This window comes from Pipistrellus hanaki (genome assembly GCF_964339955.1).
Source record: "Pipistrellus hanaki genome assembly, chromosome: 1".
NCBI classification, from domain to species: domain Eukaryota; kingdom Metazoa; phylum Chordata; class Mammalia; order Chiroptera; family Vespertilionidae; genus Pipistrellus; species Pipistrellus hanaki.
The window spans coordinates 61197281-61210068 of NC_140503.1; the positions used below are offsets into that span (position 1 = coordinate 61197281).

At 51.7% G+C, this 12788-nt stretch overlaps 1 protein-coding gene across 2 annotated transcripts in view; it reads left to right on the forward strand.

Moving 5' to 3' along the window:
• The window catches only part of VPS39 (VPS39 subunit of HOPS complex), a 46720-nt gene extending 35331 nt beyond the window's left edge, over nucleotides 1-11389 (forward strand). Inside the window, exons 13-25 of one of the 2 annotated variants that reach the window (XM_084893469.1) lie at nucleotides 2709-2852; nucleotides 3317-3458; nucleotides 3550-3636; nucleotides 3936-4009; nucleotides 4333-4431; nucleotides 5032-5149; nucleotides 5605-5733; nucleotides 6332-6434; nucleotides 6668-6713; nucleotides 7771-7920; nucleotides 8071-8205; nucleotides 8606-8697; nucleotides 9469-11389. In XM_084893469.1, the coding sequence (XP_084749595.1) occupies nucleotides 2709-2852; nucleotides 3317-3458; nucleotides 3550-3636; nucleotides 3936-4009; nucleotides 4333-4431; nucleotides 5032-5149; nucleotides 5605-5733; nucleotides 6332-6434; nucleotides 6668-6713; nucleotides 7771-7920; nucleotides 8071-8205; nucleotides 8606-8697; nucleotides 9469-9544 (1395 nt within the window). In that variant the 3' untranslated portion in view covers nucleotides 9545-11389. Of the gene's footprint in view, nucleotides 1-2708; nucleotides 2853-3316; nucleotides 3459-3549; nucleotides 3637-3935; nucleotides 4010-4332; nucleotides 4432-5031; nucleotides 5150-5604; nucleotides 5734-6331; nucleotides 6435-6667; nucleotides 6714-7770; nucleotides 7921-8070; nucleotides 8284-8505; nucleotides 8698-9468 lie in introns of those variants that run through there. The other variant, XR_014795849.1, reaches the window with a different exon arrangement.
• Nucleotides 11390-12788: the final 1399 nt, after the last annotated feature.

The following is a 12788-nucleotide window of genomic DNA, read 5'->3' on the forward strand; positions in this document are numbered from 1 at the left end:
GCAGAGTGTCTTTCTGCTGCTTCTCCCTGCTTCCCAGTGCCATTGAGTTGCTTTGTGCCAAATCCTGACCCTAGGAAACACACTCGATTCCTAGTAAATTCACAACTAACTAAGCTGTTCAGGGATTAAAAAGAGTACATTTTAGTTAACAGAAAATAGTAAATTTTTTAAAACAAACTTTTTTTAGCATACATAATTTTAGAAAAAATACTGCGTTAAACAGAAAACTTGGAAAACACAGTAAAAATACAGATCACCTGTAACTCTACCTAGAACCAGAGGAAAGTAACTACATTTTGGTGTTGTCCTTCCAGATTTTTATACGTATTTGTGAATTAGGTTTTATTTATTTATTGGTATATTTATTACAAAGGAATATCAAACTATATAACTTACTATTAAAAAATTTAGTTATAGATTGAGAAAATTTTTCTTTGTTAATAATTTTCTAAAACGCTTTTTTAGGTGAGTTATTTTTAGATTAAAAAAATTTAATTTGTTGTTATGGACAAGACAGAAAAGAGACATTTTAAAGACAACACTAAAACTAACATCTTCACTGAAGTTTCATAAAACCAAAGTTCTTTCACAGAAGGCTGTGCACCCACTCAGAGTCAGAGAACTTAGTATATTTTTCCCTCTTGAGTGTTCTGTAGACCTTTGTAAGGGCCCCTTGGGTAGGCACTGAAAAGTATCACTAGGAAAATTGTAAGCCAGCTTCCCGTCTACTTCTGTGTCAGTAGGTGTGGCTCAGGACTGCTCGGGCATGCAGGGCCTTGGCACTTCCTTGACATTGGGTCCCAGCAGTACCCAGCAGGGCTGGCAGCCTGCAAGGAGCACACGGACTTGCCTGTCTGCACATTGCGTGGCCCATGGACCCAGTCAGACAGGCTCCCGGAGCAGCACGCCTCTGAGCCTGTGCTTCACAGAGGCCGTCAGTCCTGGCAGCGTTAGCACTCCAGGCACACAGCTCTCCCTGGCCTTCTCCACTGACGTTAGGAAGGATGCGTGAAGGTAGCTGACACTAGGGTTATGCCAGAGAGATGGTAGAGCATATAAGACAATGGGCATTGCCAACACAATACAAACTGGGTGATTCCATTACATAAGGTTCTGGTGGTGGTAAAAACTAATGTGTAGGGATAGAGATTGACCACTGGGCAGAGGGTGGGTGGGAAAGAAAACTTTCTGGAGTGATAGAAATCTGTTCCTTGATTGGGGTGGTGGTTACATGCATGTATATATCTGCCAAAATGCACTTTACTACATGTAACTTGTACCTTGATAACATTGACTTATTAAAAGAACATGGGCTTTGGGATCAGACCCTAATTTGAAACTTACCTCTGCCATGTCTGAGGTATCTAACATCTGTACTGTGGGTTCTTCATTCATAAAATGGGGATAATACAATAATACCTGCACTTCTTTTAGCTTTAAAATACAATAATATATGAAGTGCTTGACAGTGCTGGTGTGCAATAAATACTCAATAATTATTATCTGTGGCAGTAAAACTCAGTCATCTGAGGTTTTTTGTTTGTTAATCCTTACCTGAGCATATTTTTTCCACTGATATTTTTAGAGAGAGTAGGAAGGAGAAGAGGGGAAGAGAAAGAGAGAGCGAAACATTGATGTGAGAGAGGCATCAATTGGTTGTCTCCTGCATGGGACCCAGGCCATGACTGAGGCATGTGCCCTGGTCCAGGTATCGCACCTGGTCCGAGGGCTGACGCTCTAGTCGCTGAGCAACTGGCCAGGGCTGGCAGTCATCTGTCTGCTTTGATCCCTGATAAAAATTTTGCATTATCACAGGGAGTCTCTTGAGAATTAAATGAGGAAAATCTGCATTAAGGAAAATCTTAGCCTTGTGTTTGACACATTAAAAATGCTCTGTAGATTTCAACTATTTTAAGTTTTTTTTCCAAAAAAAAAAAGAAGTTTAACATTGTTTCTTTTTTTCCCCTTCTTTTTCTTCTTTTTTTAAAATTAAATTATTATCTATGTACATATTTTAACATCCCCCCCCCATACATACTCTCCCTCCCCAGAGAACATTGTTTCTATTACTCCTTGAATTTTAATTTTTATTCCACTATCACCATAGAATTTGATCCCGATATATGCATTTGGTACTTGAAGATCTTTCATTGAGCCCTCTGTCATATCTCTATAACCGAAGTGTCATTTTAATTTTTTAAAAAATGTATTATATTGATTTTGTTTTTTACAGAGAGGAAGGGAGAGGAATAGAGAGCTAGAAACATCGATGAGAGAGAAGCATCAAGCAGCTGCCTCCTACACACCTCCTACTGGGGATGTGCCCGCAACCAATGTACATGCCCTTGACCGGAATCGAACCTTGGACCTTTCAGTCCGAAGACTGACGCTCTATCCACTGAGCCAAACCGGTTTTGGCCTTATTTTAATTTTTAAAAATTTCCTGCAACCAAATAACTCTGTGTCTTTTAAAATGTCATCTGAGTTCATTTGTGTACTACTATTAATGTACAGTTGAGCAATACATCATAAATATTTGAGTTTCCAAGAACCATTAAATATTTAAACTTCCAAAATATTGCATGCCAATGTGAGATCAGGGTGTGGACAGGTATGAGCTGATTTGGAGGTATTTGAAATTACCCAGTAGATCAAGTGATAAAGGAAGATTAGTCCTGGCATTGATCCCACATTTTTGGCCTTTGCAGAAACGGAGCCAGTTGGTAAAGAAGCTGAATGACTCTGATCACCAGTCTAGCACTTCCCCGCTCATGGAGGGCACCCCCACCATCAAGTCCAAGAAGAAGCTGCTGCAGATCATCGACACCACCCTGCTCAAGTGCTACCTCCACGTGAGTCCCCGGAGCAGGCGGGCACCCACAATGCCCAGCCTGCCGAGGCTGGAAAAGGTCCACCTGGGGGCACCTGCTGTTAGCAAGAGCCAAGTGTTTGATGATGGGAACCACCTAGTCTTTGCCTTGATGCCTGTGAGCTTCTTGAAATGAAAGGTTTAAGTCAAGATATTGGCCATAGCGGGCTGGTCTTCTCTGGTAAGATTGGGGTTAGTGGTGTGGTGTGAACAGTGTTGCCTCAAAGGAAATATCTCCTTCCTCCCTGGCCCACCCCCCCCCCCCAAACCGTTAAAACACGTGAGAGATTATAGTGCTATAAAAGCCACTCCCTGTAGTCCTGACAAAGGGTTGTTTGCTGTCTCTGCTTTTGTTAAATCCCTGGCCTTTCTGCCGGAAGCAGGCCTGGCTGGGGACGGGCGGGGTCTCCGGGAAGCACTTGGGCTGAAGTCCTGCCTCCTCTGCAGACGAACGTGGCCCTGGTGGCCCCCCTGCTGCGCCTGGAGAACAACCACTGCCACATCGAAGAGAGCGAGCACGTGCTGAAGAAGGCCCACAAGTACAGCGAGCTCATCATCCTGTATGAGAAGAAGGGGCTCCATGAGAAAGGTGGCCGAGGCTGGGGGGGCAGGCCGGTGGGATGTCTCTGGGATGAGCCGTGGAGGAGGCCCGTGACCTTGTTCTTGGGCTTCGGGGCCAGCCCTGCAGGTGCTGGTGGACCAGTCCAAGAAGGCAAACTCGCCGCTGAAAGGCCACGAGAGGACGGTGCAGTATCTGCAGCATCTGGGTACGTCCAGCTTCTGAAACGGGAGTCGGGAAGTGTGCGAACAGACCTGGCCTCCCTCCATCTCTGAATCCAGCGGGGCAGTCCCCTCCCTCCCTGCTCCGCCAGCTGCGGGGAAAGCCCCCTGTGGGGGACCCAGGATAGCTGGGAATGTAGCCAGCCCTCAAGCAGCCCTGAGTGACTGGTGCTTGGACAGAGCTCTCTGCTCCAGAAAATAAATCCTGGGACAACCTGGGCACCTGCCTTCCCAGTCCTGCGAGCAGGGTAGGCTTACCAGCTGACAAGTCGCACTTTTCCTCCAGGCACAGAAAACCTGCATTTGATTTTTTCCTACTCGGTGTGGGTGCTGAGAGACTTCCCAGAGGACGGCCTGAAGGTAGGTTTGAGGGTCTTTGGATTCATTTGACACCACAGTCGGTCCTGATTCTGCTTGGAGATGGGTGGATGGAGGAGGAGGAAGGATTCGTGCAGTTTCTCTTATGTTCAGAAGAGCGGACTGGGAAACGTGAGGTGCCAGTGTGGGGTAGTGGGAACAGCTTTGCACAGGCACCAGGAGACCTGCCAGGCTGTCACACTGCCTGGCGACAGATCCTTGCACATTCCCCGCCCCCAGCCCAGAAGTCCGTCCTGTGAGCCCGCACGTTTGGCTGCATTGCGGTCAGCTGGTTCCGCTGCTGCAACTCGGGACTGTTTTAACAGATATTCACCGAAGACCTCCCGGAGGTGGAGTCTCTGCCCCGGGACGGAGTGCTCGGCTTCCTGGTAGAGAATTTCAAGGGCCTGGCTATTCCTTATCTGGTAAGATATTGTTTGGTCTGAACTAGAAAGCTTTCAAACCCAGGAACTAGGCCTCATGAGTCAGCTCTTAGATGATTCCGATTGCAGTTTGTGTCACATGGGGACTAATAGAAATGGACAGAAGAGGGTATTTTCAACATGCTCTACAGAGAGATTGCAGTGGCCGAAGATGGGAGGGTCACTTTTCATCGATACTTTCTAAACCTGGGTGAAGTATAGAGGAATAAAAGAGAAGCACGTTCGAGAAAAACATTTCAAAGCCACGTTTGCACAACCCGACTCACTGTGGCCACAGGACGATGAAATCAGTTTGAAGTACCAGGATGCAGATATTAAACCGTAATTCCATGGGCTGATGTGGAGGAATGTGAGACAAAATTAATAAAGGAACTTAGATTGGAAATCAAGAAAAGAATTCCCAGTGTTGCTGGGTGGTATCGTGAAATTTCCCAGTGGTTTCAGAAGAGCTGTCCCTCGGGAGCCTTTGCAGCGTAATCAGGAAACAGTCTGGATGGGACTGATTGGCCTTAACGTGTGAGGGAGCCTGGTGGCTGGGCGTCAGGGTGCGGAGGGTACAGGCAGGCCTGCGTCTCGCTGCAGGAGCACGTCATCCACGTCTGGGAGGAGACGGGCTCGCGGTTCCACAACTGCCTGATCCAGCTGTACTGCGAGAAGGTGCAGGGGCTGATGAAGGAGTACCTGCTGGCCTTCCCTGCAGGTACCGGTTCTCGGGGAAAGTCACGGGGCCCGGGATGCTGTGTGTGACGGGGAAACAGGCTTCTCTCCCCGCGGTGGGCAGGAAGTTCCTCTGAGGAGCCAGGGCAGCTGAGTGACCCCGCATGTGAGACTCCGCATTCTGGGGAGACTCTGGCATCTCCCCGGGGGGAGGGGATGGAACAGTCTGTCTTCAAGATAAGAAACAGGTTTGCCTACCAGAGTGTTTCCTAGGCAGTTGTGTATTTTTGTGTGTGTGTGTGTGTGTGTGTTTTTCTACCTCAAGCTGATGTTTGGGGTCCATGTAGAGACCATAAACTAGAGATGCCAACTGGAAACCGCTCTGGAGGCCCTTTCTGATGCTTGTGGTGACGTCATTAAACCCCAGCCCCTCATTTTTCTCAATCTCCCCTCCCCCACAGTAGCATCCTTTCAGCTTGAGCTTTGTTTCCCTTAAAGGCCAAACTCCAGTTCCCGCTGGAGAGGAAGAGGGTGAGCTGGGAGAATATCGACAGAAGCTCCTTATGTTCTTGGAAATTTCCAGCTACTATGACCCAGGCCGGCTCATCTGTGATTTTCCTTTTGACGGTGAGGGTTGGGATGGGTCCAGAAGCTGCTTCAGCTGACGGAAGTGCAGAAACCGACCTTTCTCTTTGCCAGCTCCCCGAGCCTCTAACAAGCTGGGCCTGGGAATAGCCATGTGTGTATGCGAGTGCCCCCGCTCTGTTCCTCCTGCGGATCGCTCTTGTACTGCGACTGAGGAGCCTCTTGGGCTGTGAGCCACATGCTAATTGATAGCCAGGTTCAAACCTGTCTGTTGCTCCAGCACATGTTCTTGCCCACATTCATCATTTAGCAATTGTTGTAATTTGGCTTAATTTGTCTAAAAAAGACATACCCGTCTGACGTGTAAGCTCAGTGAGAACAGAGACAGGTGTTTGTCCCCCTTATCGGAAGAGCCTAGCACATTGTAGAGCTGCTCGGTGTGTAAGCGCTCACAAAAAGATGGGACAGAGTCCCTTCTAAAGTAGCTCCCTCCCCCCTTTAAAAATTGTAGTAATAAATCCCAAATAATAAAAATATTTCCTCCCAGTTTAAGTCTCTCCAGTACCCATCCCTCCAGTAGTTAGCCCGGCCCTGTGCTCGCCTCGCGGTGGTAACAGTTCCCACACTCCTCTCCCCGCAGGCCTCCTGGAGGAGCGTGCTCTCCTGCTGGGGCGCATGGGGAAGCACGAGCAGGCCCTCTTCATCTACGTGCACGTCCTGAAGGACACACGGATGGCTGAGGGGTATGCTGCCCCTGCCGTCCCGGCCCCCCAGGGCTCTGAAAGCGGGTCCCCCAGAGAGACGGGGGGCGGGAGAGACTGAGAGTGCCACCGCCCCTCCGCCGGCCGCAGGAGGGAGAGTCACCCGTGCTGGCCTCTCGGCGTGGCTGCCATGGGGCTGCCCGTGCGAGCAGCACCGATGGCCTTCCTCTAAACGTGGCCCCTCCGGCCCTGTCTCAGCATTTTCTCCTCTGCAGGTACTGCCACAAGCATTATGACCAAAACAAAGATGGCAACAAAGATGTAAGTAGTGACTTACCTGGTCCTAGAGAGCATGCGTGCCTTCCACTGTCCCCCTCGGCCTTCTGAATGTCCTCTGGTTTGGCCGAGGGGACACAGTGTGAATTGCTAAGACAGGATGGCATGGGGCAGGGTGCCGACTGGATTTGCCTGTACATCTTCAGGGATTGGCGGGGTGCCCATGTCCTAGTTTGCCTGGCATAGCTCTGGCTTCATCTGTTGTCATCCATGTGGTAATGAGTTGCATCCTCACCCCTTTACTCTCAAGAGTCCTGACTTGTATCATAAACACTGTGGTTAGCCTGTTGAGAAGGAGCATCAGATGTGCTCTGTCGAGATTGCACAGGGACTTGTCAATGTCTGGAGACATCTTTTATTGCGGGGGGGGGGGGGGGGGGGGGCAGGGGGATGCTTCTGGAATCAAGGAGGTAGAGGCCAGAGTTGCTGTTAAATGGGACAGCCCAGCGAAGAATCATCTGGCCCAGATGTTAAGTGCTGAGTTGATAAGTCCTGTGGCACTGGTGCCAGTGGGAAGTACAGATCTTATCTTGGTTTAATCCTTAGACCCAAAACATGGCAGGGTCTCGGCCTTCAAAGCCAAAGAAAATGAGGGCGTGCTTTGCATCATTTCGTAGTGCTGGCGTTCTGACAGTGGTTAACAAACAAGGGAAGCCACAATCCTTAAATGTTTATACCTTCAGTTGACTCTGACTTTACCAAAATCTTTTAAAAGGTGACAATGACGAGTTTTTTAAGTGCTCCATTACAGCTGTCACTGTAGATCTGTGGTTGGCAAACTGCGGCTCAAGAGCCACATGCGGCTTTTGGCCCTTTGAGTGTGGCTCTTCCACAAAATACCACGTGCGATTGAAACTTAGTGGCCCATGCGCAGAAGTTGGTTTTCAGCTCTCAAAAAAATTTCAGTCGTTGTACTGTTGATATGTGTACTCTCTCAATGGAAACTAATGAGTTTGCCGACCACTGATGTAGACCATCCTTCTTATGGGGCGTTCTGGGGTTGCTGCCAGCCTGACCTGTGGGCCTGTACTGTGTGAGACAGGTGTATCTGTCCCTGCTCCGGATGTACCTGTCGCCCCCCAGCGTTCACTGCCTGGGGCCCATCAAGCTGGAGCTGCTGGAGCCCCAGGCCAACCTCCAGGCTGCCCTGCAGGTCCTCGAGCTGCATCACAGCAAACTGGACACCACCAAGGTCAGTCTCAGAGAGGGAGGGCGCTTGCAAGGAACACTGATGGAAAAGGGGTGGGGAACCGGCCTGGGATTCTCCAGCTCTGGGGCTTCAGTCATCCTCTCAGTCCCACTCCTGTGCCGCCTCACTCTTTCCCATCTGTTCCCATCCTAGGCCCTCAACCTTCTGCCGGCGAATACTCAGATTAATGAGATACGCATCTTCCTGGAGAAAGTCTTGGAAGAAAATGCGCAAAAGAAACGGTTCAATCAAGTGCTCAAGAACCTTCTCCATGCAGAGTTCCTGCGGGTATAAACCTGGCAAACCCGAGGGTGGGCTAGTACTTTCTGTTACGAGACAGTTACCACGTATTCCTCTAGACCAGGGGTCGGCAACCTTTAAGACATAAAGAGCCATTTGGACCCGTTTTCGAAGGAAAAAAAACACCTCGGAGCCGCAAAACCATTGCGACATAAGTGATACAGCTCCCCGCCCCGCCCTGCTATCTGCCCTGCTAGTGTCTGACCTGCTGGGGGCCGCAGCAAAGGTTCAAAAGAGCCGCATGTGGCTCCGGAGCCGCAGGTTGCCGACACCTGCTCTAGACAGAAGCAGAACTCCGTTCCTTTAACACAACTATAACCAAGTGTTCTAAGTAGAGGAGCCTCTGCGGGCAGACCCTGGTACCCTCCCCACTCTCTCTGCTCTCCAGGTCCAGGAAGAGCGGATTTTACACCAGCAGGTGAAGTGCATCATCACGGAGGAGAAGGTGTGCATGGTGTGTAAGAAGAAGATTGGGAACAGGTGAGCCTGCTCGCACCTCGGTGGGGTCTGCTCAGCGTGGGCACGCTCTGCCCTCTAGCCCAAGGGGAAAGCGCAGGTGCTGACCGTCCGGCACGGCTAGCTCCTGAGGTCCGAGAGGACAGTCCTTGCTGTCAGGAGTGAGCTTTGAGAATTTAAAAGCCTGGAATGTGTATTCTTGCCCATAAAGTCCTTCCCCTCTGGCAGCTAGAAGTTGGGGTGTAGCCAGTGGGTATGTGAGAGTTGTATATGGGGAGGAGGGATTATCTTTTAGGGCTGCACCTTTGAAGGAAGAAAAAGACCTTTCAGCCTGCTGCCTCATGATTTGAGTAAAATCCTGAGCCAGGATCATACTGTTTTAAGGCAAATACTCTAGTCAATTCCCCTTTTTCCTCAAAGGAGAGTTATTTGTCCTTTTTCTTACATGGAAGAATTCTTTTTTTAAGTAAAGACCTAACTGTCCTTTGTTAGAATTAGCCTGAATTGTTCTGAAGAGCATCGTTGCCTCAGTAAGCCCGGGCCAAGCCAGGCCGGCGCGCGGGCCTATTCACTCATGTTTCACGTTGATGATTAACAAGAACCTTCATGTACTCGAACTCCGTGGACCTCATCCTCTGTTCAGTTACTGGACAGAGACGGTGGCTCTGTAAATCCACAGACACCGGGGCAGGCAGGCTGCTCTTTGCGGGGGGGAGGGCTGCTGCTGGGATGGCTCCCGGGTGAGGGCCGTCCTCGGTAAGAGGCGGTCTCTGTAGGCATTTGTCTTCCCTGCAGCGCATTTGCGAGATACCCCAACGGCGTGGTCGTGCACTACTTCTGTTCCAAAGAGGTAAACCCGGCGGACACCTGAGCTCACGTGCCCGGGACCCAGCAGATGGACAGCTCGGCCACCGAGAGGGAAGCGGGCGCCGCCTGAGGAATCGGGCTGCCGCCACCGCAGGCGTGTCCCACTTGGACACTCTCGGCTCCCTTGCGCCCTGGAGCATCTCTGAACTAATCAGACCTGTGGTCTGGTGTCGTCAGCTTTTTAATAGAAAAAGATTAGATAAACTTTGTAAACCAGGAGAACTCAGCACCTGCTTGGACCGGAGGAGGAGGTGATGGGCACTGTCTTGCCTTTGCATACCAGTCCCCTGAGTCAGGAAACTGCCTCCAGCTTTTGCAGCCGCGGTGTTTATTCAGGTTCCTATCAGGCCGCATGCAGGACTTCACAGGAGCCCTTAGCATGGCTGCCGGAGTCCTGAGAAGAGAGCAAGCCAGAGCTCCTCCGCCCGCCAGGGCCACACACTCCTTCTCTGGATCAGGACAGTCACGTCTCCAGGTCACCGCGCCGTGCCCCCAGGAGCCGCCCACTCCCGTCTGCATTCCCAGGCTCCTTTTGTGTCCCCCTCCCTGCTCCACTCTCCTGCCCACTTTCCGACTCCAGGAATAACATGCGTAAAGCAAGGCGGAGTGAGAAGCCAGGGGAAGTCCACTCTCCAGGCTTCCTTGATGGTTGACTGTCAGGCGTGTAGTGAACGGATCCTCCTTGGACTGCACGCTCTGCCTGGAAGCTGAGCAGCGCGTCCTCTCGGCCTAGAAAGGCCTGTGCACCTCCCCGAGGCCGAGGGTGGCGGTAGCTCTAAGGACGGACAGCACCGCCCAGGGTGGGTGACCTCTTAGGCTGCCCCGGCCGAGGCTCCTGCTGCTGTTTCACCCTCCAGCCACCAGGCGGGTTAGTTTAGTCTTCGTGAGTGAGCGCTCCGTGCTCGGCGCCTCTCTCTCTCCAGCGGCGGGACCCCTTTCAGCCTGGCCCGGCCGCCGTTCTCCAGCTGCTGTGCAGTCGGAGGGCTGCACTGGGACATCGCAGGCACACACAGGAATGGCCCGGTCGGTCTCCGACAGCGACGTGGAGTCAGACATACTTGTGAGGCGCTCGGGGACTGCAGGAGTGCTGCAGAGGGCAGGCACAGCAGCACCTGGGTGTATGAAATGTCTCACCACCAGATCCTGACTCCCAGAGGCACCAGGAGTGTCTAGCACTGCAGGCGGAGGACACTCGGGAGAGGGCTCTGCACCCTGTCCTCCTGGGGTTTTGCGGTGTCTGAAATGGTAGTGAGAGTGAGTGACGGGGCCCAGCACTCACCCCCGTCTATCCTTTGCCACTGTGCTGTTCGGGCCTGTGCTGCGGACTGACTGACTGGTGGTGTAGACTAGGCTTCTCCCAGCACGTGCTCTGTGGAGGGTCTGAAGGAACAGCGAGTGCCGGTGACACCTTCACAGAGATGGGGATTCTGCTCGGGTTTTGGAGGCCGAGCAGCACTTCACAAGAGCCACCGTCCCAACAGGCCACACCCGCCCACGGGAAGCGGTGCTGCCCGGGCCGCGTGCGCCAGCGAAGACTGGGCTCCCCAGGAGCAGCAGTGGCAGCGGCAGGCCGCCCTCCACTGCGCGGCAGAAACTCGCACCACGCGGCCCACCTCCAGGCCTGCTGTTCCTGTCTTCCACTCCCGCTCCCTGCGGCACATCTGTGTGAAGCACTAGAACAAAGAATGTGTGTTTTCTCCCTTGCTGGATACTTAAATGGACCAGTTGTCCCGGATTCCAGTCTCCCTTCCCTAGACTGTGCCCTCTGCGGAGGGGTGGGAACGGCTGGCAGAGAAAGCTCTGTAGTGAGGACTGATGAAGGTCTCACATAATAAACGTCTTAAAGTAACTAACCAAGTCTATTTGGGTCTCCTTCCCTTCCCCCCCTTCCTGTGGAGTTTGATGAAAATAATGGAGATCATAATTTAGCTAAGAATTGAGAAGAGTAAGCCCATTAGTGACCATGGAAGAAGTAGCCCATCTGTTAGGTGTCTGTGCTGTCCAGCACCGCAGAGCAGCAGATGGATCAACACCACCGATGGGGAGCGTTTCCAGCATCAAGTCTACTGGAAACACTGGAACCAGGGGCTTCATGCTTCCTGCAGCTCAGAATGACTGGGAAGGCCATGGAAGCTATGGAATTGGTAGGATGGACAGATCTAATGATGTTTGAGAAGTAGAGACGTGTTGGTCCACTTTGATCAGTTCCAAAAGGCCATTTGATCCTTTATTCCCCCACTTGAGCCTTCTGTGGCCATTCCGAGCTTTCTCTGGGAATGAAAAACATCTGGAACTAAGAGGCATAGTTTGGCTGAGGCATGGCCAGATGAACCCAAAGAGTGGTACAGCCCAGAAAGCACTCTGAGCACCAGGCCGGCTTGCTTCACACACACACACCCCACCCTTCCCCCCAGGCTCCTCTGTGGGCCCGGGCCTTCTACAAGCTGCCCTGCAGGTCACCAATGGGGCTGGGCTCCAGCATTCCTGAGACCCCAGCACAGCTCCTGGCTTCAGGCTCCAAAGTGATTAGAAACAGTCCCTCCCCTTGAGGTCCTGGGAGTTTCTGGTCAGAATTTGCCTACAGGGTTTGTTTTAAAGTTGAATCACCAGTTTAGGTGTTTGTTTTTCTCAGTCTCCGCCTCCTCCACCTCGGCTGTGGGGAGAAGAGTGGAGGGAGATGACTGGGTCTGGGTTGGGGAACAGACATGGCTCTTCCAACAGCTCCCTGCCCAGAGGTGCTGTCTCCTGGAGCTGTGCCTTGTCTTGGCCACCTGGATGGTCCAGGCCCACATGAGAGGGGCTATCACACACCCCTGCAGCCTAAGGGTTATGTTGGTCCACAGAGGACTTAAAGCCTTCACCTCCGGTAGTTCAAGGACTGGCAGGCCTGCTTTTTACCTGCCCTTCCTCTAACCTGGACCTGCTCGGTATTTCCACTGACCCAGGAAGAGAGCCTGGGCAGAAGCCACAGGGAGTCCTGAGATTGTCAGTGTCTTCAGGATATGGGTGCAGGTCCTGCACTGAGCAACCTCTCTTTGGAGAACAATGAGGGAGGCCAGGAGAGATTAGAAATACCTTGCAGTGAATGAAACACTGAACCAGGAACTTGAAAGGTATTGGTTTTAGGCTTTTCTGATGGGCCTGGCCTCCTGGCGCAGCACCCCCTGGCAGCTGTTCCCCGATCAGATCAAATCCTGGGGAGTGGTGGGGTGGGGCTCAGGTATCTATTTTACATAAGCAGCCCAGTG